This window comes from Thunnus albacares, chromosome 17 (genome assembly GCF_914725855.1).
Source record: "Thunnus albacares chromosome 17, fThuAlb1.1, whole genome shotgun sequence".
Classification (NCBI taxonomy): domain Eukaryota; kingdom Metazoa; phylum Chordata; class Actinopteri; order Scombriformes; family Scombridae; genus Thunnus; species Thunnus albacares.
In genome coordinates, this window is record NC_058122.1 from 24,155,860 (window position 1) to 24,181,484 (window position 25,625).

Below are 25,625 nucleotides of genomic sequence, written 5' to 3' on the forward strand. Positions count from 1 at the left end.
ATGTCATGTTTCCTCTGCAGTTTCCAGTGTACTTCTTTCTTTCATCAGGATATTTACACTCTTTTTTTAAAAAAAAAAAAAGATTCTGTTTGCTTGCATTTATTCTTTTCCCCCCTTCTTGTTTTTTAGGAGGTGTCGTGTTTGCTCAATTTACAAAAACCCAGGAAAAACAGGTGTGTTGTTAAAAAGCCGATGACGTTGTTTGGCGGGAGGATTGAGTTCAACTCATCTGTCAGGGCCTAATTTTCTGCAAAAAATAAAAAAATTATAATAAAATATAATTCTTCTGTTTTCATTTACAAGTTTATGACTGAACAAGGACAGAACATTTGCATTACGAGATGATGTGCATGAGGTCATCTTACTTTATAGAGCTGCTAACTTCTATTCCTGATGCTTCTCCATCCTTACAAGAATATAATTATGCAGAAAACATTGTTGTGTGTGTGTCAGTCGCTTAACAGTGTTGTAATTGGCAGAAAAGTCAGACAGACACAGAGAAAACACTGGATGTTTGCTCTTTAGCACCGTCTTGACTGTGAAGAATTTCCTTTTTGGCTTATTAGTCTTGTGAAGGGACCTTTGCAGTTGCTGTTCTTAGATTTGTTACTCAAACAGAAAGAATTTGATCTAATTAATCAGGATAAATTATTAGATAAAATTCTGGATTAGGCTTTCAGATGTCCCCCATCCACGTGCTCATCGTACCTTCAGTTGGATGTTGATGATGTATGTGCAGAGTTTGACACTAGAAAGCTGTTTTCACATTCATCTGCTGAAGTTTCGCTGTGCTAACATTAACCTCTTAGCAGGCACCTTATATGTGTGCACAAGCCCCAAATTTAATGTACTCAATAAAAAGGTAACTGTTCATAATCCTGGTCTCCCAAAGTTGTCAGTCCACAGGTGGGACAGTGTTGTTGAACAGGTTAAATCTAAGTTGACGTGCACGTACGAGCAGGATTTGTGACATCACAACCAGTTTGCAGGCCAAATGTGTGATGTAGGAACCTGAAACCTTCAGTGCACATACACTGAGAATGGACTTTTCAGGAAAGTTGGAGAAATATTGTGTCCAGCAGTTAAACTTTTGAAATGAAAAAAATCCAATAGATAATAATATAAGATTCTGAACTGCCAATGAATGACATATTTTTTTGGCTTTGTTTGTGAAAAATCTGTTAAGTGTGCACCTCCAACACAAAAAAGATCCTTATCAGACATAAATCATTAAAAAAAAAAAAATCAAACTAAATAACTAAATTCCTTTATGTGTGTGCTCTGAGTTCTGCCGATGGAAATGGACCAAACTGGTCCTTTGATTTTGCCCAATCAGACCAGTGTGTGTGTGCAGAGGGCTGGACTGGTCAGTGGGAGTGTATCAGAGAGAAAACCATATATAAGTCATTGACATGCTTTAGAAATCCAGCCGTCCGTTTGTTCAATTCATCCATCAGTTGGTCTCTCTCTGCTTTCTGTCAGTGCTGCTCAGTTCTTTGGTCTCCTCCATCATGCTGGTTCCAGCTTTGCTCCAGACCTCGCTGATTCTCTGGTTGGCTCAGCAAACTCTGCAAGGCGGTAAGTGAGAAAACTCTGGGATTATATAATTATGTAGAGACAGAACACTGGTTCTTTATTAAAGCAATGCACAGTTTTGCAAGTTCTGTCAAACTTGAGGTTATTTTTTTAACAGATATTTAAACTTGTATCCATCAAAACTTCTGACTGTGATCAGGATAATTTATGTTTATCATGCTCTTGTTGAAAAAAATGAGATTCCTTTCCAATTCCTCCTCTATCTCTCTTTGTATCGCACATTTCAACAACAAAGTGCTTCACATAAAACATAAAAGGCATCAAGACAGAATGTAAAAGCAACACAAAGCAATATAAAAAAGACATTTAAATACAATTAAAAAGTGTTAAATTGGAAATAAAAATAAACTAAAATAGAATAAGAGATGAAACAGGAGGATGAAAGTTACAGTGCAGTGTAAGATATTAATCAAAAGCCACAAATTTGATATAATAAAAGGCAGCCGCTGTGGCTCAGGAGGTAGCGCGGGTCGTCCACTAATCAGAAGATCGGTGGTTCGATTCCCGGCTCCTCCGGTCCACATGCTGAAGTGTCTTTGGGCAAGATACTGAACCCTGAATGTGTGAATGTGAATGATTGGATCCTCCTGATGAGCACGTTTGCACCTTGCATGTGTGTATGAATAGGCAAATGTGGCTTGTGGTGTAAAAGAGCTTTGAGTGGTTGGAAGACTAGAAAAGTGCTCTATACCAAAACAGAAATCTCATGCTAATTAGTATAAAAATAATGCCCAATCACTTAAAATGATCAGTTTTCATCTTTACACAGATATTATTCCCCTTTGTTTGAGTATATTCAACTTAGCTTATTGCTTGAAAAACATATAACCATCAGGTAAAAAAGATAATATTGCTAAAACTGGAATATTTGTTGAAATTAAACAAATATGACAAAATAATTTTGATCTTATTTTAAAAAGTGAAGTACAGTCTGGGTTATTCTGCACAGACTTGTGATGTTTTACTGGTAATTCCGCATTTAGCTATAGTTATATTTACTCCCAGTTATGGCTGTAGTTGTCATGATAAATTCTTTTAATCTTACCTGTGGCATATGACAAAAGCAGTATGATTTTGTCACATGTCAGAGCTCAAAGCTCTCTGATGGATCGGTGTTTTCAGTGACTCACTTTCACTTACTTGTTAAATATCACGTCAGTGAGATTGAGGGAGAAAAAATGAACTGTGTTGGCTGTGTGAGCTCCAACATCCCTGATCCTGTCACTGCGGTTTATATTATCTAATTTCTTTGGATCAAAGGAAAAGGTGGCAGAGGAAGGCTAAATTTGACGAAAAATTGTGAGACGAGCTTACTGACTCCTCACAATCGCCTCATTTTGTCTCATCCTCAGTTCATCAATGGGCGTCTGTTTCTCTGTCATCCTGTTGCCCAGTAAGGTGACGGTATTCATGAAACACTATAGTGACATTTGTTTCTCAAAGGTCTTCATTTATTGAGGACAGTCTTTCAGGAAGTTGTGAAAGGGCCTGAAAGTAAAGTTAATTTAAAAAAAAATTAAGTTATTCCCATTCTTGTTAGCTGCAACACCTTGTCTAACAAGTTATTTGGTTCAGCTACATGTCCGTTATGTGGAAAACCATTAAAGTAAACAGGAATCTTTCTAAAAGGAGAAAGAAATAACTGTAATACAACTCCCAACAGCATTGTTAAAAAACAAATGTACATAAAGACACTTGTTCGCTTGTTCACACTGTGTTTTTTTGTGTGCATTATTGTCTTATTTCAGGGTTAACATACAGTATATTTGTACCATACTGTGTATGTAGTTTGGTTAGTTTTGTAATGTTTTTATGTACATTCTATTTAATGTAATTTAATTTAATATAGGTCTTTGTAGATCTATTATATGCTGCATGAGCCATTTCACATAGTATCACATGGTAATTTTTGGCACTTTTGATAACTTTTAAGAACGAATTGTCATTAACTTTAATGTCACTAACTGTATTTTTTTGTCATTTTTTCAGGGGTTAAGCCTCAGAGTGTAGCCTGGGGGAGAATGCTGCCAGCCAGAGGTAAGAAAAAATATTTATATAGTTTATATAGTGTTTTGTGTTTTACTTGCCTTGAAAACTAAAGGTTTTTTGTCCTTAATGACCTTGACCAAGCTGCTAGCTAGCTACAGATTAGCTAAACTAGCTCGGCTACTAGCTAACGCAAATCCTTAATTTTATGGCAAACCCCTTGTTTGTAGTCATACACCAAGGATTAATGATATTATGACATCCTGGAAAAACAAATAAGACAACAAACATTTTCCTTACATGTGAAATTTCCTCAACTGTCATCGTCTCTCTGCTTTTTGTGTCTATTAGCGCTGCAATAATCAGTTGATTAACTGTCAACAAAGTATACAAATTCTCTGAATATTCTTGAGTTGAGGACAAAACAAGACACTTGATGATGTCATTTTGGGTTTTGGGAAACAGTGATCGACATATTTCACCATTTTCTGATATTTTATAGGCCAAACAACTAATCGATTAATCGAGAAAAAACCCCAACAGATTAACCGATAATGAAAATAATGGTTAGTTGCAGCCCTAATGTTTATTATTTTTCCCTTTAGGTGTTGGCATTGGAGTAAAACCTGGAGGTCAGTCATTACACTCCATCGTTTACGGATTTCTAAAGTGCAAATATGTGTAACTAATGTTGTTATTTATGTTAATATGAAATGTTCACTCTTCACTTTAGATGGACAAATGACAAATTTGCATTGTTAGTATTAAGAATGTAACAAGAACACATATCTCTTGCTTGAACTTTTGACTTATTCACAGCTTATGGAGATTGTTTGGTGTAATAAAATCACTGACTGTTGGTACTTTTTCGAAGTAGCAGGTGCCCTTGGAGCACTGGGGAGCCGATATGGCAGCAAAGCAATGAAGACTGGAAGTATGTTTAACTTCCTGCAGACAGAATGATCTTATATTAGTTTCATGTCATATACTGTAAGTAATGTTTACATTTTTCCCTTTTTTTTTTTTTTGTAAATCTTAGTTGGACGTTATCCAGCGGCTCAGCCTGGTGCTGGTAAGTTGTCAAAGAGCAAATCTATACACATGTATAATGCATGTTGCAGCACTAGTAAACCTGTATAACTTATCAGTTGTCAAAGGCAGGTTCATGTATACTTTAGCCAATAAAACAACCAGCAAAAATGTTTAATGTTCATAAAAATACAGCTACAAAATCTAAAGTTAAATATGTATTCTTTGTTTCATTCATGATCATGCCATTATTGATACTCGAAAAGAGGAAGAGAGTGTTTTTGACTCTTCACTGGGTTTAAGTTTCACCCAATTTGGGGTCAACATAGCACCCCCACCTCCAACGAAAAACCATAAATAGAACCATACAACATTGGCTTAACTTCTGTTATTTTGACCCAGTGTTACACATGACAAGCCTTAGCTAAAAACTGTCAGAAATATATTGTTTCTTGTACAAAAAACAATGCACATATGACATTGAAAATATACACAAGTTATTAACAATCAATAACAAACCCTGACATGTAAGTTTAAAAAGAGTAGAGTAGATTATAACAAGCTTTAGTCTGAGTAAATAACCCAACAGTAAAGTAAAAAATAACTGGGTCAAAACAACCCTTTGTCTTGTTGAGTGGCTTCCTGGGTAACGTTAACCCAGTATTGGTGCCATATTGACCCAAGCTGATTCTTATTGCAAGGTGAAAAACTCCTCTTCTCTGTAGTGCTACAACAGAGAAACAACCCTTGTATCATAAGTCTGAATGATGATAATTGTTGGGAGACTCTTACTGTTCAACAACAACGTGAAATGTGGTTCCTTTCATCGTTTCCACAGGGGGTTACAGAGCTCTCGGAGTAGGAGGTAGAACAAGCCTGAAGCAAGGTGGATATGTCCCCCAGGGAGCCAACGGTATATATCAGTATAACCGCTTATCAAACCCTCACAGCCTGCTTTATTTTTATTATCTTCCCCTGACTGCTGTCGTAGATTACTTATTGGCTCCATGTGGATAATGAAATTTAATAAAGCATTAAATAAATTTGATTTTACTGTATATCTTTCTTCTGATTGCAGGCGCCAGTCTGGGATTGGGGGCTGGACTTCCAAATGGACTGGGAATGGGTTTGGGCCAGGGAGGGAAACGTGGTAAGACTGGCATTAAAAGAAAATATAATCTACTTGATATATTGATTGATATTTCATATAGATATTGAATCAACACATTCAACTCTTTAATATGTGTTGATGGCTGCTGAATCCCCCAAGAGCAAAAATCACAAGGACAGCACTCCGATTAAATGTTTATTCATGCACATGCCTGAATAAATATTTTATAAGCAACCAAACCCAGCTGACAAATTCGTTAAAGAACATTTTATTGACCCACCGCTATGTGAAAAGCTTCCATCTGTCATGAGTGTCATATTAAAGGCCCTGAAACCTATTTTCTGAATGTGCCTCCTACTACTCCTCCTACAACATCCACAGTCCTCCTTCTGTGCAAAAATGTATTTAAAAGTTTATATGAAGCTAATATGAAGCTTCAGTCGTCCAAATGAGTCAAATCAAGTAGATATCTTTCAACGTTACAGTTTTTTTATTGCGAAAGTCCCTCTTTTTGTTACTATACTTCCACCGCAGCTCAACAGGGAAACACTGTCCGAGGAAACACAAAGAGGGAATTTGATGCTAAAAAGACTGTAAATGTGTCAGATATCCACTTGATATGACTAACTCAGACTGCTGAAGCGTCATATAAGCTTCAGATAAACTTGGATGTAATGGATTTTGGCCCCCATCACTAATTTTAATAGCCAGTATGAACAGGAGGAATGATTACAGCGAGGAAAACCTCTTTCAGTGTTCATATGGACATCTGACTGTTGTTTTAAGACAGACTTGAAAAAGGTGAACCCGTCCTTAAAAGAAAACAGTTAACATTAGAACAGTTTTAGTTATTTCACATGATATATCTCTTTGTTTTTGTCTGTGCTTTTCTTATTGAGTTGAATGGGGGCAGTTAGAAAAAGGTGATGGCATATATTTCCATGCACCAATCAGAGTTCAGCAATATTTGAAACCAAAACTGATGACAGTTGAAGGTTTGTTTTCTCATGTTTCCAGACCACAGTTAATTAAATCTGATCAAATTACACCCACACAGCTCTGACGAAGCAGATTAGCTAATAATTACTATTTAAATGTTATAGAGAAACACTTAAGATATAAACCAGATTTTCAGGGGGATTTTAGCAACACAAGTGTGTCTGTCACAAGTTGGGGGTTGTTCACAGTTGTGTTCACACCTAGCAGACGAAATCTCTATGCTGCATGCAAATAGCAGAAAACTGTCAAGACTGAAATAAAGGTGTTGAACCACTGAACGAGAGACATGAAACTCATACAGATTAAACAGATTTTATTTTTTCCATAAGAGGCATTTATGTAATTATCTTCTTGTTGTGTGTCTTGTTTTTTGACATCACACTAAAGCAGCTAATTGTCAAAAAAAACCCCAAAGATTGTGTAGCAATTTGAATGATCTGTGTAATGTTTTAGCTTAAAAAAAATGAGACAAGGACGAAGACTAATCTCATCAAACATTTGGGCTTCAGCTGTGGAAATCTTTGTAAACAAAAATTAACTCTGTGTCTCTGTGACTTTCCAGTTTATGGCGCCGGCGTTGGCACTCTGCCAGGTAAATATTTATCTGATTTGTTCCACAATTTTCTAACACTCTTTACCCACATGAGAGTACACACAATGAATTACCCTCCTCTGTTAGCTGTCTGCTTGTTTGTTTGATATATCTCAGCTAAGTGGCACTCTGTCATTGTCTGTGAGCATGATATATATGGGGCAGATCGCATCTCATGCAGATAAATGATGTGTCCTTGTAAAACAGAGTTCAAGGCGCTAGTAATGTCATATAAGTGCTTGTCAGATGTTAAGATTGGCTCTATGAACTTTGATCTTTGTTTTCTTGTCAGGATATGGGACTGTACCCGGCATGGGCCAACCCGCAGCCCGATCAGGTCAGTGATGAGTCTTGTCTTAACTTTTTATTCCATTCAGCTATGATTTGTATGCGGGAGGGTTATTTTCTTATGTCTCATCACTCTTAACATGACTGATAGCATCACACTTATATGCTGTCAGTCATAAACATCAGGTTCATCACAGAAGAGAGTTTGATAATCACATTGTTTAATCCATAAGGTGACTGGATAGTTTTGTAAAACTGATGTAACCAGTCGTCCTGTTTCACTGAACTGAGCCTGGAGGAGATCATGTGTTTGGTTGTGTGTGTCCGCAGCTATTCTTGCACACTACTGGACCCATCACCCTAACATTTTTAGTGCACATTTATGACTGTATGCTCAAGGACCTCTCATGGTTACAGTGACTCACGGTTGTTGAAAAACCTATTTTATAACATGTTTTATGCCACCATTGACTGCTGACTCCAGCAATCGGCTAGGCTAAAAACAAGTCTGTTGCAGGCCACATTTTTGGCCTTTGTCGTGACTCAAAAACTGACATCCATGGTCTAATCTTGAACTGGAGCATCTGTAGATTAATTCCATGGCTGATATGTTATGATCCACTAAAGTTAGGCACGATACGAGATGAATAATATCCCCACTTCTCTTAGCTTTGCCGCCATCTTGACTGTAAGGGAGCCGGGAGGGACAAGTGAGTGAGAGTCAACCAATGGGTGACGAAACGGTGGCTACGTCCATATTTTTTTTACAGTCTATGGGTACGACATGCAACACAAGTCCCCCGGCTAGGAATAAAACCGTGGATATTGCGGTTATGTGGTGTGTGCCTGAACCATCAGGCCACCAGGGTGCCATACATCCGTTGTCGTCTTTGTTCTGTGTTGTATTTGTCTGTAACCTCTGTGAATTCGGTGTCTTCTTCACTGATATTGGGTTCATGTTGGTTTTCGCATGACGTGACGTCTATCTAATATTAACCATCAGCTCAGCTCGGCTCTATTTTGTTTGCATAGGATAGATTCCCATGTTTGACTGTGTATCAGTGTTTCATCTGTGTTTCATGGTGCATTAGTTGCCCAGCTCTTATTGCCACACTCAGTCTGTGAGTTGATCAGAGTTAATGAGAGTTAATGTGTGTGGATTACTCAGTGCTGTGGTTTACAAGAGCTGAAGGAGCTACTGGAAAGTAGGATATGCAGCCTAAATACACATTAACAACTTGATTATAATGGGATTACCTAGAATTTTGCTCACGTATTTGATTTATTAGGCTGCAAAAACAAATCACTCACACACACTCCGTTTTGTTTGGGCCATTACATTTTTAAAATCTACTATCATATGTTGGTCACAGTTCTGGTTCACTGTAATTGGTTTATAGTATGCATGCAAACGTTAAATAAAAATCTAATGAGTGAAACTGCATTTTAAAAGCGGAATTATTTAAATCTAAATATTTTTCACTTTTAAAACTGTTTTTTTTTGTATGTTTCTGCTCCCATGTCTTATCAGTGTTTTACTAAACTTTATCTGTCAGTTGTCTTCGTCACATGCCGATGCTGTCTGAGTCAGGCGGTGTGTCTTTGTCCTGCGTTGTAACATCGATGTGTTTTATGCCATTGCAAGATCGGCAACGTCTTGTTGTCATGGCATAATTTGGGTTTTGATGCTCTGACTCAGTGTAGTATTAATGTATTTCCCCCTTACTGTGTTGCAATAATTGTGTGTTGATTCTTTGTTGTGTCATTCTCCAATTATGGTGATAATTCTGTCCTTTCAAGCTGGGCTAATTTCACACCATAATGGATTTTGTGTTGACTTTGATCGGTCTCGAAGTACTTCTCTTTGGGTACTGCTTACTCTAAGTACGATGTGTTATATTGCAATCAATGCTCTGATATACACATCGGTAACTTTAAATTTAAATACAGAACTCTAAAATGTTTGCCACTGGCCACTACAGTGTGCTGTTGACCCTTAAAGAAACACCACCAAGAAGTCTGCATAATGATATTTCTCTGCCAGGTGTGTCTGCAGCAGACTTGGGCCAGGCTGTTCAAGATCTGAAGACAGCAAAAAGCAGAACACTTGGTTCCTTGTTCCTTGGACCTGAAATGCCCGACATGAGGAGAAGCAGTATAATCGGTCACACTGCTCCTGAATTACAGAAAGAAACTGGCTTTAGACCTGATGTACTGTCACCCGGAACACAGGTCAAAAGCCTTGATCCACTAGTAAAGTCACCGAGTCTTGGACCTACGACATTTCTTGATAAGATAAGTAGAAGTCTTGGTCGGCCCGTTCCACCAGCACGAGGAGGAGAAATTTATGGGCTTACATTCTCACAAAGAAAGAGCACTGCAAGCCATGGAGCCACAATGGCCACTGGAGGTGCACGACAGCAACACCCTGTTGATGAAGACAACATCAGAAATCTGGGTTCCTCCAGAGACTATGATTCATCTATTCAAAAAAGTCAGCAAGCCAGAAACTATGGATCCACTAGAGATTTGTCAGATGCATCAGAAATGGAAAAATACCGTGAGCTGTTGGCTTCAGAAGCACAGAGGGCTCAAGGTTTAGCACCTCAGCCTCGTATTGGTAAAGACGGCAAACATCTCGGTCTTGCAACTCCTCAAGCACAAGGAGAGGAAACATATCAACTTTCACAAAGTCAAGATACCAGAACCTATATATTCTCTCTTCCTCCACCGAGTCAGAGATCCAGAATCTATTTATCTGCTGGAGCAGACGGGCAGGGTGTTGAAAACCTTGAGCTTGCAGGTAAATACCCAAACAGCCTTAAAATCAGTGGGACTGTAGTTGCACAAAACCATAATCAGGCTTCTGCAAATCCTCAAATGCAAAGAGTGGAGAGCAATGTACCGGTGATCCCAGGTGCAAGTGGAACCAAAAATTTAGCTTCAGCAGGAGGGCAAGAAGGAAAAGGCCTTTTCCAAGCTGAACATGATGGCAGAGAGCCAAAAGCTCTCGATATCCCAGAGCAGACTGGGAGGAGTACCCAGGGAACAAGTAAGAGCAAAGCTTTGTATTTTTCACCATCTCAATGCCTTTGTGTATGTCATATTTGTCTTTTTTTGGGGGAAGATGATCCAGTCTTGAGATGCACACCATATTCGTCTCCTGAATTCCACCTTTACTATTTGCCTCTAAATTACCCTGCTTCTGTTTGAGGTTTCTTCTGATTTATTTAGTAATGCCATCTTGTTCTGGTGCCTGTTGTCTTTGCAGATTAGTGTCTAAACAAATTTATTTTCAGATGACCCTTTTGAAATGTTTTTATAGGACTTCTAACTAAAGCCCTTCAGCTGACTAATCTATTACCACATCTACACGTAGCCACTTCATGTGTCATGGGAATATTGGATAACAATCCAATATCAAAAAAGCCGAGAAGAAATGCAACCAAGACACATCAGAAGTGAATCACCATCCAATTAATGTATGGTGAGCAAAACCTTCTCACGCTTTTGTTCTATCCATGTGAGTCATTCGTGGTTGTTGTTTGTTGCTTGGTAGCTGCTCACTAGCTAGCTAAACGTGTCAGTGCTTACTTTGTGCTTAGCATGAGAAAACCAAAGTAAACACAGTTAGACTTCTTATTTGGCTGATGGAGATGCACACAATTAGCTAGTCAAGTCAAGTCAGTTTTTTTTATACAGCCCAAATATCACAAATTTGACCCAATTTGTACAACATATGACACACTCTATTCTTAGACCCTTTTAAAGTGTAAATAAAAGTGGATATTTATCTGCATATGAGTCACATGAATGTGTAATAAGGGCCATGAAACCCTTAAATACAGACTTTGTTTGCTCTATGATCTTGCAATGGTTGATTTAGTTAACTTGTTCATTACTAAGTGGGTATATTTCTGATGACATATATGACTTTGGAGATACAGTTAGTATCTGATTAGGTTATCATTTAAGGTGTATGTGAGTAACATTTAGGATAGATGGAGCCGTTAAGTCTTTAGCTTCCTGATGAACAAGTTCTTCTCACACAACAAGTTTCTCTTGTTGTGTGTTTGGTTCTTTGACGTCTGTTTGCATGTTTGTGTTTTGTTGGTGCTGTTGTTGTGCTTCAAGCCATGATCAGGATATCGATACTCACATTTACATTATAAAGCTTGAAGCTGCGATATATGGATTATGCTCGTCTGTATTTTGAAGCGTTTGTAAGCTGTGATCAGTCTGTTGTGATCTTCAGGATATGATAATGGACCTGGAGTAGAAAACAATGCTGAAGATTGAAATGGCAATCGATTACTTGTCTTAATATCGTAATAAAATATCTCAATATAATCTCAATATTTGTTGTGATCTCCAGTTCATGGACCAGCAGCTGGAGAGACCAGTGGCACTAGAAATGGTAAAACCGTTGCTTGGCACGCTGAACGGTGTCCTTGTTTAATTTCACCTTTACATGGACGGAGAATCATAGGTTTAAGCTTCTGACAGATCTGTAATTAGAGTAATTTTAAGTTTTCTGGTATCCAGGATATGATCCAGGAAATACAGCTCTGAATAGATCAATTGTAAACTGCTTCCATACCTGTCTCCAGGCCTATACCATCACAGGATTTAACATGTTGGAAAAAAGAACTAATCTTCCTGACTTTAGACACAAAATAGATTATTATTATTAATAGTAATTTTGGTCACTACGCTTAAGTCCAGGTGCTGCAGGGCCCTAAAGCTGCTCACAGGAATGACAAGCACCTGCTAATCTCTTAGGAAATCTCTCTGCTACTTTTCTCAGCGTTTAAACTTATAGTGAAAGTGCAACAAGAGTTTTGAATTGTTGTGGTAAGAGTAGAAATAGAAAACTGAGCATACAAACAATCAGTCTGAATCAGACAGACAAGTACGATATTGGGTTTCCAGTTTCTTATGAAAAGGTATTTCGGTATGGTCACAAATTTTCACAAACCTCATGAGTGCAAACACTACTGGACATAATTTAAATTGTATTTAACAGAATTTGCTTTGCAGGTCTGTGGGTGATAATATTGAATCCGAACACTTTCACTGTGTAAAAATATGTGAAAGTGACACTTGTAGAAACCAACCAACAGAGAAGTAACACAGGAACCTGAATCTCAATGCTGCTCAGTCTCATTTTAGATCTTACAGTAGATTGTACAGTTGAGTCTCACTGTTCCTTTTTCCGTTGTAAAGTTTGTTTACTTCTTGGTAACAAGAAGCGTGTGTCTTCTGATTATACTAAATCAATGCTGGGTGCTAAAAGTACTGATCTGTTTGTTTTTCCGATCTCTGTTCATGTATTGAACTCAGACATTTATGCGTCACTAAACATACTGTACTTTAATATCTGCTATGCTGTGTTTGTCTTGAGTATTAGCTTGAGATACAGCCTCATTCATACAGTTGCAAGGTACGCTTGCTGTAATTGGAAAGGGTGTTTTTTTAAATGAGGAAATTCTTGTTGTTACAAATATTGGATTCTCCTTTAAGCCAGAAACAATAAGTTATCGCGCCTGTTCTTGGTACAGTTGTCTATGGAGGATTTATCACTAATACTTTAAGCTCTGCATTATGCGTCTCGTTCTGTGTTTGCTTAGAATTGATTCAGCTGATGATCTCTTAATCACAAATCTGGTTTTCCAGGCAAAGAGCTTCAGATTTTTTTATTTTATTTTATATCTACTTATTATTATTATTATTATTATTAAGGAAAATCTAGATTTTGTCCAGTCAACATTGGTTCTTCTTATCGTTTTCAAATTTGTGTTTCAGGTTGTCAGATACTCGTGAAGCAAAGAAACTTTGTTTTCAGAACAAAAGTTACAAAGTGCTTTACAGGAAGATGGAAAGAAAGAGTGAGACAGATGAAACAAAGACAGAAATAATATGCTTTTTGTGATTTTCTGTCATTTATATCCTGTTATAATGTCAGGTGTCTATATTAAACATGGTCAAAGGTCCGAAACTTGAGGTGAACGTATGTAAAAATGCTCCCTGAAAGTCAAAACCCAGGGCTTCAGCCTGCTCTGAACACTTTGTTTGCAAAGTTACCTCTACTTCCCCATCGAACAGATGTCAGATTGTTCACCGTCGTTCAGTGGCCTTTGTTGCTAAGATCGTTGCTATGGTTGTACCACAGGTTGTTCACGTTTTCCACTCACATATTTCGGATCAGATTTGGGCTCCGACATGTACAGATGTATTTGACAAGTTTATATTTCAAGTAAAGAATGTGAAAAAGAGGGGAAATCAGACTGCTAGTGTTTGTTTGAGCTGGCGGACGTTTCTGGCAGCCTGTGGGAGCTGGCCAATCAGAACAGAGTGGGGTAATTGGGGGGCCTTACAGAGACAGGAGCTAAAACGGCCTGTTTCAGACAGAGGCTGAACTGAGGGGCTGCATAAAGAGCCAGTATAAGATAAATAAGGAGTTTTTTTGAACTATAAATCATGCAAAGATATTCCAGTAGAGCCCCAGAATGAAAATATAGACCTGGAAATGTGCAGGATACGTCTCCTTTAAGAGATGCTGAAAGAAGTTTCAAGATCTAGTGTTGTGTTTTTGTAGGATTTAGTTGTCTCGGTACCCAGCAGAGAAACCATCCAACCCTGGCAAAGATGTTGAATTGTATTTTATGCTTCTTTGTTCCACTGACAGCTGCATGTGTCAAACACTCTGTTTACAGCAACAACCAAATCTTGTGTATATAGAAACTACTGAGTGAGGAGGGAAATTATGTCTCAGCTGAATTGTGTGTTTGAAATAGGATTTTGATTAAAACCTGATGTGTCTACTTATGTCTGCATAGACGTCCAGCCAAGAGCAGTATCGTGTGATCGATACTCATGTTTTTCTCTATAAATGTTCTCATTAATGTTTTGTAAAAACAAAAAAAAGTGAGGGATTGTGTCGCTCTGGCCTACAGCCAATCAGAGGAGGATTCAGCTGATCTTGTGTTGTCTTCCTCCACAGGCTATAACGGTGGAGTGGGAACCTATCCTGGAGCAGGCCTGGGCCCTGGAGGCTACGGTCCAGGTAATGTTATACAACACAGGAAAAGTAAAAGTCCTTGTTAGCAGATGGAGATGTTTATGTAGATTTAAAATACCTGTGTGGTGAAGGATTTCCATGCACTGCTCACAGGTTTGGGACAGGGAGCGTACCTGGGTGGCGCAGCTGGAAAACTTGGAGGTAAGCATGTACATTTTTCCTCCATTCGTCTTGTCTTTGTTTTGATTGAGGGGTTATTCTCACTTTCTTCCTTTTGCACCATGTCCAAACTCTTTCTCTCTCTCTCTCTGTAAAATAAATCTCAGCTGCTGCTCTTGGACAGGGAGGGTATCCACATGGCGTTGCAGGGAAGTCAAACGGTAAGGCTTTAAAGTAATTATTCTGTCTGTATATTATCCTTTCTTTTCTTTCTCGGTTTTTGCTCTGACGCTTGATTATTTAAGGCGTCGTCCACAAACCTCATGACCCTTTATGCAAATATAGAAGCTTGTCTGAAAACACAGATTTAATAAGATAATCAGGACTTTTCTCCGTCTGAATTTTAATGTTTAGAAGGTGAATAGCAGCGATGACTCACAGCCTATCATGTTCCAGACAGGAAAAACTCAGCTGCTACTCCTACTTTGCCTTGTAAATTAATCATTTGCTTGTGAGTCTCATTAGTTTAAAAAAAAAACAAAACTGTGTCTCCCTGAGTTCATCTTGCCTTCAAGGTCATAGGAGTCGCTACTTCGCTATGTTGTAAATAATTGATAGTGCTTTTAAAAAGTAGAAGACAACAACAATGACAAAGGATTACACTCAAAACCATTTCACTCATCCCCAAAATTGTTCCTCTGTGAATCTCTTTGTTCTTTTTTTTTTTGCATGGAAATAAACATTCCTTTGAAGCTTCAGAGCCAGCCATGTTTCATATTTGTCTCAAATACTGATGTGTTTTGTCATCACAGGCTATGGTGATGGAGCAGCAACAGGATACCTCGGTCCAATGGCGGCCAATGGCTACGGTAAGTTGGCAGCTCATCAGTGCGTGCACATGAGAAATTCAAATCCCGCCAGTCAAATTGTGCACTGTGCAAAGGACGAGAAGGTAACACTGAAGACAGTTTAAACTGAAGAACCACAAACTTTAACCTTGAAGCGTGAATTTTCTGCCTGGAATGACCGAGGGATCGTTCTTCATTCTGTTTGGTGTCAGAGTGAATCTGCATCAAAGCCGTCACTGACAGGAGGGATGATACTCAGGCTGATGCTTTGTGTTTCCTTGTTCTGCTCTTACTGTCGGTGCAGAGATGTTGGTGCAAAAGCTTTTTTCGGCATGTGTGCACAAGACTGTCTTGACCCTTTTCTATCCTTTTGGTAGTGAGTATAGTCAGAAATGTTAAATACAGCACTGCCTCTGAAATAAGATTATCTTTGAAATTGAGTTTTTAGATGTAAATGTGATCTTTGAAATGTTTTAACATCTTGCTTCTCCTCTCAACAGGTTACCCAAATGGGAATGGGAATGGAAATGGGAATGGTTATGGCGATGGTTATAGAGCTGGTGAGTACCGTCTAAAAAATAAAAAGTGGAAAAAGGTGGAAACTTTAAAAGTCATTAGCTCCAAGACATAATTATAATGCTAATTAGAACTATGTTTCAGGGCATGGTTACCCTTCAGAGTTAGCTGATGTTGCTGAGAACAAAGCAGGGAAGAGTCAAGGTAACAATTTCGAGGCGTAATAACCCGCTAAAACCCGTAAGAGGTGATGGCACTAACCCATAGATGCATAACCTGCGACTAAGATAAAAATAAAAATAAAAATAAGAGGCCATCAGGAAATAAACACTTCTTCTGCTGAACACGTCCAGTGTGGTCTGATATCCACTGGGTGTAGCTATTGTCTCTTATTTATAGAAACTGACCAGTTGAATCTGGTGGTTTCTGACTTTCTGCTCCTGTAGATGCTTTTTCTGACAGTTTTATTTAAATGGGTGAATTGGTTCATGGATCAACAGCGTCTGACCTTCACTTTTATGTGTGTCTTGAATTTTCTATCCCTCAATACAGGAGCCTACGCCGGACAGCCCCAGGCAGCGTATGGTAAGAGAGATTTACGATTGAAGCAGCATCAGGGACAAGAGCTAATGTGTGTTCCTCTGGCTGCTGTACACTGTCAAAAATGCACCGAGACAGGACCAAATAGACAGCAATGGGACTGTGGGAGCCTCCATCAAAGCTGTAGAGTCCTAGTGGATAAAGATAATATGAACAAATTGTTGTTCTTCACAGCGTGCAAAGCTGCAGACTGTGTAATAGTTTAAGTGTGTTCAGTTGTGTGTGTGCGTGTGTGTGTGTGTGTGTGTGTAGCATTTGATTATCTAATAAAAAGATATGTAGTTCCAATCAAATGCTACAGCTAAAAAGTCAAATCACCCTTTACTTGTCTACAAAATCTCAGCCAAATCAGTTATTTTTTGAGAAACTGTTCAAACCAACAGACAAGCTGGAGGGAAAAATGCCAATTCACCAAACAGAGCTCTGTGAAAATTTTCCGTGATGTTTGAAAACTTGTCACTGAAGCCCCCGTTGTCTTCTTTCAGGACCACTTGGTGCAGGACTGGAATCGCCCGCCGGTAAATATGGTGAGCATAGCTGACGTGACCTCATCCTTCAGTCGCACTATTAGTCAGACTTTTGTCAATGTGGCTTTCTGTGCATGAGTCAGACTTTGGCTAGAGAATAGCATGAAGCTGTGTGATAATGTGTGCAGGTGAAAAAAGAAAGAAGAGATATGAGTCAGTTTGTCCATCTGATTTTTTTATTTTTTATTTTTTTCCCTGCAGGAGGAGGAGCTGCTCAGGTTCCTTATGGTGGAGCTCCAGTGATTCCCACTGGACTGGAGGGTAAGAGCTGCACGTGCTCTCAACTTTGCAACCTTAATCCCTGTAATTTAGAGTCATTGTATTAAGTTACATCAAGTGATGCATGATAAGAAGTTCTGCCTCGGCCACTGAAAATACTAATTAAACAAATTAAACAGCTTAAAAAAGTTTAGTGTCACGCTGCAGGTTGTACATGAGAAACGATTTGTTGTTAATTCTAAGATTATTAATTAACACTAATCCTTGCGGCTGTACAAGCTACTAAAATGTACTGAGCCTACTGAGAAAGGATGTGGGTTTACTTTAACCCACTGAGGTCAGTTCTTCTTCTATGGTGACACTTAGCTCGCGTCTCGCAGTGTCACATCCTTTGATGGGGGGGTTTGAGAGCCACCTCAGCTGCCCATCTTGAAACTTTGCACTGAGCTCAGCAAAGGTTTCAGTTCATATGGGTTAAAATATACAGTTCAGTAGAGCTGTAGTGATAAGTGGATTATTTTGATAATTGATTAATCGTTTTAAGGCAAAATTCTTGTATTCTAGCTTCTTAAATCAGTTTCTTTACAGTTAACTGAATATCTTTGGGTGTTTGGGACAAAACAAGACATTTGAGGTTGCATCTTGGGCTTTGAGAAACAAGCAAAGCATATTTCACAATTTTATGACATATTATAGACCGAACAACTAACCAACTGATCGAGAAAATAACTGACAGAACTGATAATGAACTGATAATGAAAATAATCGTTAGTTGCAGCCCTAATAGACATACCCCAACAGAAGATAGGTGGGCCTTATCTAATGTGAGCCTGCCAGAGGAGCGACAGGAATAGAATGAGAGAGGAAGGTGGCGTGTTACTGATAGCGATATCTTTAGGGTTGAGACCGCTGTGACGGACACTGAACAATAACTCTCATCCAGCTGATTCCAGTCTTGCACCTAATTTAACTGAAACCAGCCTGAAGCTCAGTTCTCGTCGCAAGAGGAACGCCGGGTCCGGCCCCAGACACCGTGTGGAGAGTGCGAAGTGACTTTTTCTAGACTTAGGCAACCAGTTCACTCAGTATATGATGTGGCATGGTAGTAGCTGGTATAGTCATAAGGCTGGGTGGTGATTAATTCCCCTACACCTACACCTAACGACTGATCCTTCCCAGCACTACCTGTCATGACACCTTGAAACCAGTCAGTGGTAAACTGGATCCAACTATGAGTTAAAAACTGGGGAAATGGAAAATGATTTAAACACAGTGTCTCTTTTTTGTCTGTAATAAGGATTAGAGTATTACAATGAGTAATACGTCACAATAATACACTCCAAGGTGTCCCTATATATGTAAATCATGTAATCAATTATTATTTTTGATCATCAGGACACATTTGATTGATTTGACACAATAAACAAAATAAAATCAACACCCAAACGATTCATTTCATTACACCAAGACAAACTGTTGTTTTAGTTTAACACAACATCACATGTGACTAAATACTGATTCGACGGCTCTGTTATCCCTGCAGGTGACGTCGGCTACCCGTACGGCGCTCAACACCTCGGCCCCGTCGGTGAAAGCGCCAAAGCCTCAAACAAAAATGGTGCGGATGGATGAATGTGTGCAAGCTGTAAAGTGTGAGAAACTATGTGTAATGGAAAAAGTTCAGTTAAACCTGTGTCTGTTCTCTTCGGGTGTTTGTGGTTATTTTTCTACAGCAGCTGTGTGTTGGTTAGATTTTATTTAACCTAACTCAGATAAACTGAACAAACAATACTAAAAAGGTAAAACTGAGATAAGACAACTGACAGTAGTTTAACAAAGAGTTTACAGTTGAACTCAGCAAGAGAAACCTCATGAACCTTAAGGCTTTCTCTCATATATCTGCATTTGCATTATGGGACAGACCACAAGTACGTCTTGTGATGTGAGATAATGCTGCACTGTGTGTGTTCATGTCTCAGTGTGTCGTATCTGTCTGCAACAACAACATTTCTCTTCTGTTATGTCTTACCATTGTTACCCCCTCTTGAAGTTCACATGTTTTGTGTTGTTTCAGGAGCCGGAGCAGGATACGGAGTTCATCAAACAGGTGAATTTTCATGCATTCGTTCATTTAAACATCTCCTCACACCCCTAACTGTGCAGTAGGGGTGTGAGTTAAAAAGTATGAAGCATAACAAAAACAAAACATTTTTAGAGTGGATATGACTTGTTACGATAATGAGTCAGCTCTTTGTGTTTGAGCTGTAGCCACTCTCTGACAATAATGTGTATGTGTGTGTGTGAAAGAGAACAGTAATGACTAAGGTACAGAAAAAAAGAAGGCTGGTTCAGTTTGGAGTTTACTTTGAGGCCTCACCAGCAGTCAGCCCTAAACGGCGTTCATCACAGAAGCTCCTGTTTGAGTTTTATTGTCTGTTATTGTTGCAAATGGGGAAAAAAATGGAGTTAGTTGGCTTAACAGCTCTCAGTAAAGACAAATGGGTAAACAGCAGCTGAACGAAGGCGACTCTCGACGCTGTTAAACATGAGCAATGAACACACACGGGTCCTGTTTCACACGCAGATGGTGTCAGCGTTTTAGCTCCATAAATGACGGTCCCTCGCAAATTTGCAGATAAATGTGTGAGCTCTACAGTTTTGTTGCATAATATGTTTTTTTTTTATCTCTTTTGATTAGTCAAATGTGATGAAATGAATGCAAGTCGCGGCTTACATGCAAATTTGTTGAAGCTTCATGTTATTCTCCCTTTTATTCTACATAAAAACACTGAATCAAGATTTATCTCCTGTCCTGGCTGATAATGTAACTTCTCTGTATGTGTTTGTTTAGGTTACGGCGCACAGCTAGGAGCAACTCAAGATGTCTTGGGTAAGCAAGAAAAGAAACCCAGACTTCCTCAATAACGATCAACTTCCACTCACTTTGCTGTTTCCTGTGACCTTATTAGTCACGTCTTCTTGCATAATATCACTGCACATATTTTACTGCATGTTTTTTTGTACAAAATAGCTCTCATATCTTACTTATTGTGCGGTTTTGCATGTGTCTTGATATTACTGTGCTTACATATGACATACAAATTTTTCATCCTGAGTAAGAACAAGAGGCGAAGCTGCTTTTGTTAAATGAACTCTGTCTCTGTGCTGACATGTTCCTTTTACATGCTCTGAACATGTACTTTTTTACTTACAGTAGCTTGCACACACAAAAAGCACAACTGCATGCATTATGGATTATTTTTCACTCAGGGGTGTGGAGGCTGCATAGTGAGTTAGCTGAGTCGTCTAATACAAGTCAAAAACCTTTTTTTTTTTATTTTTAGCATGTTTAACTGACTGTAGCTGTTTTGTTGGGGTTTTTTTGTTACTGCTGCTGTTTCCTTCTGAGCACATTTTTAACCGGATTGATCCTTTTCACAGGAGAGCCGGTTGGCAAATATGGCGGCGCTAATGGAAATGGATACAAAGGTAAGAATGAAATAGTGCATGAAGGTCCAATCAATCAACTAATTATAAAACAATGTAAGAATTCCACTTATTTTGACACATGTATTGATTCTTATCATCATAAAGAACATTTTCACTTTTTAAGAAACGTAGACTGAATTTAAAACTCCTCTGATTTGTTAACGAGGACATTTTTTAGTGTGTTGTGCGATCACACAATGTGGTCTTGTGGTAATCAGTGACAAATCAAATGCATAAATCTTTACTGATTGAGAATCACTGTCCTCCTTCCCTTTGTCTTTCTCTTTATCAGGCTAATTCAAATGAGCTGGACTTCTTCAAGTGGATCATTTCCATCATGTGTTCACTGTAATGTGTTTTTAAAGCTTTTTTTGTGTCTGTTTCTGTCCGGTTGTGTTGTCTGTTTTGTCTTTTTTTTAATTTTTTAAAATTTTTTTGTTAAAAAGCCCCTTGTCTTTCTCTGTAAGTGGAGGTTTGCTGTGCCCCACCAGTCTCATTCTGTCAAAGACTGGTGGTGAACATGAATAAGTGCAAGAAAAGTGTCTCTATGTTTCTGGAATGAATATTAAAATGATGAAATTTACTGTTTTAATCCAATAAATTATAAGTCAAATGATGCTGAATCGAAGCCTCTGAGTCATAACATTTACATCATGTTTACTTGTACACGTTGTTCTATTTGAAAGCCTCAACCAAGCCTCATCCGTGCACAGGAAGTTTTACCATTTCCTTTCTCATATAGGGCAACAGTACGTAAGCGAAAGATCACTGACGGAGAAAACAAAACTAAAACTAGTATTATGAAACATTAAATTCTGCAAAGAGTTCAGATATTCTACTTTTATTTAGAATAATACATGTCAAAAAATACAACAATGTGATTAAAATACATAAAGCACACCAACCATGTTATAAGTAGTTATGTAGAAACAGCAAAATGCATCAAACAAAATCTTCAAGTATGTAGGTCTTGAATATACAAACTGAAGTATATAAAAACTGAAGCATAATAAAGGTTGTGAATAAAAGCTGCATTAAACCAAACTCACATTTTGCTGTTAAAACAAGGCTGGTGTCTACAATATATACATACAGTATTATAGAGTATGATGCAGATATGTAGATACAGTTGATAAAAATGGGAATATATTACCTTCTACTTTTTTTATTCATATTTTAAATGTTTTAAAATCTTTAAATAAACTTAAAACAATAAATTTCAGTGACATGACTCTTTTTGTTCATGTAGATTGCAGAAAGCCTGCATTAGCAATTCTCTTTTGTCAAACACAAATCATTCAATATACAGAAACTGTAAAGTGAGCAATAGCATTTTCCTAATATTGAGTTGCCTTCAGCTTATCAGTTTACCAAATGAAAAGAGTAATGTTGCTATGTGAGCCACATTAAAGCCGTAGACGGTCTTCATATCACATCATCATACTTTCGACTCTCAGCAGTAAGACTCTGGTTTCTGTATGAGCTTGTTTCATTCACAAACACACCCATCTCTGACAGGATGGCCTTTGGAATAGGGTGGGCATGACGGGACACATAAAGCTTCTTCAGACTTTGACTCATAGGCGAAGGTTTATAGTCCGTGCATGACTTTCCGCTCAGATTCGGAGCACATGTCACCTCCACTTTGTAGAACAGCCTGCCGTGCTGCAGGTTACAGAGATCCGTTTTCACTCCCACATACGCAAATTGCTCACATTCTCCAAGCAGGTCGTCATCCCAGCCGCTGTCCTCATCCCACATTTCAAATCTCACTTTAGGTCCCGCAGACACATCCCGGCTGCCCAGGTCGACGATCATGTTCCAGTGGGGGTTGTTGTTGTTGTAAATGACAGGAGAACGCCGCACCATCTGCCCGTTGAAGGACACTTTCACGTAGCCGTCTGTGGCAGTGGTGTGGTCTCCCCAAAGACCGGTGGCATGTTGTACAGTTATGATGACCCGTGCCATGCCCTTACGGGTCGGGCAGCAGTCTGGGGTTACAGCGGGGTCATTGTGGCAGTTGCAAACGCAGGGATCCCTCGGGTTGTTCTTGCCGTTCTGACAACGGGCGCTGCAGTTCCTCATCAGGCCCTTCTCCAGGATGTAATGTCTAATTGCAGAGCGCACGTTCTTCCGGGCAGGCTTTTTGGCATCCAGTAACTCGTGCAGCGATTCCAGGGAATATGAGATTATGTCTGGATTCCGTGATAATGAGCTCAGCCAATCTGTGTAGGCCGATGGATTTTTGTCAGCAGAGAAGAGAAGGTCTGGCTCGGTGGTGTGGCCCCCGCTTATTTCTGTGAACCTGTAGAGAAAAAGGTTGTTTCAGTTGACCCAGTTTGTCTTTTCTGGTGCTGAAAATAGTTATTTGAAAGGAGTGTTTCCAGTCAAAGCATGCGAGTGAATAGAACACGTGACAAAATACACAAGAAAATGTTCTATACCTGTCGTTGAAGACGCTGGCGAACGCTGACTTACTCTCCGTCTTCTCACTGTCCTTGTTGCAGTGTTTTGCTTGGGTCTTCATTTCAGCTTTGATGCTGGCGGACGCCTCGACTTCCAGGCACATCTCCACTTCCTCCGAACTGAGGCCCTGCAGGCTGGCCTTGCACTCTTGGATGCTGGTCACAGAGTTAACACTTCCTCCCAATTTCACCTGAAACAGTCAAAATGCGTTACTGTCTATAATTTCACACAATCTGTTTTTTGGGGGGATGGGGGGGGGGGGGGGGGGTTGATAAAGTTGCTGTCTGTTTTCTTTGGTTTACTTTACCTTGGTGATGTAATGGGTGCCAAATTTGTCAATCAGATTGTAAAACCGTTGCTTGTACTCAGGGCTGTAGACTTTGGGCAGCTGATTCACTGCTATTTTAAACTCTCTATGCAACCTGGGCTTGCTAGACACTCGGTAACTGTTTCCAGTGAGATACAAGACAAAAAAAAGAAAAACCAGAATAAAACAAATATATAAAAAGTATTGCACTTAAACATTGAAGTCCATTAATTTTGTTCATTGCATTTATCTGTGCAAGTTTGCTGAAAAAACAAACAAACATTTTCTTACCTGTAGTACTCACAGGACATACTTTGGGTAGCAAAACTATACTTGTCATTCTTTGTTTTCTCCATGGAGTATTCAGCCAATTTAGAATTGGTGCCAGCCAGCATAAACGAGCCACTTTTACTACCCACATTAACATCCAGATTGGCTCCCCAGTTGTTTTCAACAGAAGATGTGCTGGAACTGAGCAGAGACTCACTGGATTTGTGGAGCGCAGTGGCTAATTTCATCCTGCAGGACTGCTTTGGCCTCCAGTCCACCACTGACAAGGGGAGCTTTTGCTTTTGGTTCTCCTGATAGGGGTTGCTACACAGGGTGCATGTTTTGTCCTTTCGTTTCCAGTGATTCATGTCGAGCACGAAGGCCCCCTTACGTTCCATTTTTGTGATATCGAAACCTTCCCCGGCCAAATTGGTGCCCGGAGCAAATTCTGCCTCTAGGCACTGGCTGGGTTTCCCTTCTGTGCATGATTGATACGTACACTGAGGCAGGGACAGCATGAGGCCGGCACAGATGCAAATATTTAACAGATACATGTTGACGTTATGTTGGGTGATAGATGTAAAATGATGGTTTAACCTGAAAAAAAAAATTTTTTTTAGTTGAATTAACATGAGCAAGTAAAGCTAGTTAGACATACCGTTATAATAAGAAGTGTTTTACATTTTGGGGCAGTGTTTTATCCATAATAAACCCCCTTTTTAGTCAGTTGTTATGTCCCATCCTCCTTCAAACATGCAGTGATAGACCTTAGATCGTAGACCACGACATTTTGGATAAATTCCACTCAGTTTTCTGGGTTCACCACATGAATGAGTCTGCTCTCCCGCAGGTAACAAATTACTTAATGTTATCTGCAGACTGTGAAAATTATGTTCTTTTATTTTCTGTTAGACCCCTTCTGCTGCTTTTGATAAGATCTCGCTCACGTTGTTGGCGTTCAGAGTAAGGCCTCGTGGTTTGATATTGATCTATCAAGCAGATAGGAAGCAGTTACGAATAGTAACACTTTCTAACTTGTTCCTCTTTTTTCGTGGTGTACCTCAAGGTCCTGTTTTAAGACCTATTATATTATACTTTCACTGGAGTCTATTTTTAGAAAATATGACATCCAATGGTTTTAAAGGTACCTTGCAGAGTTTTCAACTACTAGTACCACTTTATAGCAATGTTTGCACCTGTGGGTATCCATTTTCTTTGCATTCTGCTGATTGACAGGCAGCAGACACAAAGGCAGTGAAGAATAACTGCTTTGCTTATAGAGTTATTCACTGACACAGCAATAAACAGTTTCTACTCCAAGCAAAACAACTCAAGATTAAAAGAAAATTAAATACCCCACAGAGTTCTACATACATTTTAAGCTTACAGAGTGCTACGTATATTTAAATAATGTGAAAGAATATTTTAACATGAGTACATCAGTCTTGACTTACCCTTGCCTCGGCTGTTCACGCCGCATGTGTGAAACTGACTGTGAGCATAAATATCAGTGCTTTGTGTCTGAAAGTAAAAAAAAAAAAAGCAGTACAGGAGGTGGTGAGGGGGTGAGGTGACAGTGGTCGTCAGAGAGCAGGGGAAAAA

The 25,625-nt window shown here is 39.0% G+C and overlaps 2 protein-coding genes across 10 annotated transcripts; one reads left to right on the forward strand and one right to left on the reverse strand.

Annotated features, from left to right (window-relative positions):
* Positions 1–1,496: 1,496 nt before the first annotated feature.
* Positions 1,497–21,603, forward strand: LOC122967629 (glycine-rich protein DOT1). Of its 9 annotated transcripts, none has more exons than XM_044332367.1 (24): positions 1,497–1,578; positions 3,586–3,633; positions 4,188–4,214; positions 4,460–4,516; positions 4,622–4,654; positions 5,450–5,524; positions 5,690–5,761; positions 7,284–7,313; positions 7,606–7,650; positions 9,646–10,653; positions 14,605–14,667; positions 14,776–14,823; positions 14,949–15,002; positions 15,594–15,650; positions 16,130–16,189; positions 16,290–16,349; positions 16,698–16,730; positions 17,231–17,272; positions 17,474–17,533; positions 19,035–19,109; positions 19,566–19,598; positions 20,343–20,381; positions 20,933–20,980; positions 21,273–21,603. In XM_044332367.1, exons 1-24 carry the CDS (start codon positions 1,512–1,514, stop codon positions 21,275–21,277), a joined length of 2,139 nt encoding a protein of 712 aa, XP_044188302.1. In that variant the 5' UTR covers positions 1,497–1,511; the 3' UTR covers positions 21,278–21,603. The 9 variants fall into 9 exon arrangements, with proteins under 9 accessions (XP_044188302.1, XP_044188306.1, XP_044188305.1 ...); XM_044332369.1 differs by lacking the exon at positions 1,497–1,578 and adding an exon at positions 2,757–2,989; XM_044332373.1 differs by lacking the exon at positions 1,497–1,578 and adding an exon at positions 2,758–2,994.
* Positions 21,604–21,805: 202 nt separating this feature from the next.
* On the reverse strand, positions 21,806–25,604 carry LOC122966970 (perforin-1-like). The gene is made up of 5 exons (XM_044331314.1): positions 25,478–25,604; positions 24,045–24,620; positions 23,754–23,892; positions 23,425–23,636; positions 21,806–23,285 (listed from the first exon to the last, which is right to left on the reverse strand). The coding sequence occupies exons 1-5, from the start codon at positions 25,501–25,503 to the stop codon at positions 22,406–22,408; spliced, it is 1,833 nt and encodes a 610-aa protein (XP_044187249.1). The 5' UTR covers positions 25,504–25,604; the 3' UTR covers positions 21,806–22,405.
* Between the last annotated feature and the right edge of the window lie 21 nt (positions 25,605–25,625).

Excerpts from the sequence above, each read along its gene's own strand:
- LOC122967629 (XM_044332367.1), top strand. The coding sequence starts at position 1,512 with ATGCTGGTTCCAGCTTTGCTCCAGACCTCGCTGATTCTCTGGTTGGCT. Across the intron at positions 3,634-4,187 it reads GAGAATGCTGCCAGCCAGAG|GTGTTGGCATTGGAGTAAAA; the intron begins GTAAGAAAAAAT and ends TTTTCCCTTTAG. Across the intron at positions 4,517-4,621 it reads CAAAGCAATGAAGACTGGAA|TTGGACGTTATCCAGCGGCT; the intron begins GTATGTTTAACT and ends TGTAAATCTTAG.
- LOC122966970 (XM_044331314.1), bottom strand. The coding sequence starts at position 25,503 with ATGCGGCGTGAACAGCCGAGGCAAGG. Across the intron at positions 24,621-25,477 it reads CGTGAACAGCCGAGGCAAGG|GTTAAACCATCATTTTACAT; the intron begins GTAAGTCAAGAC and ends TTTTTTTTTCAG. Across the intron at positions 23,286-23,424 it reads GCCAGCGTCTTCAACGACAG|GTTCACAGAAATAAGCGGGG; the intron begins GTATAGAACATT and ends TTTTCTCTACAG.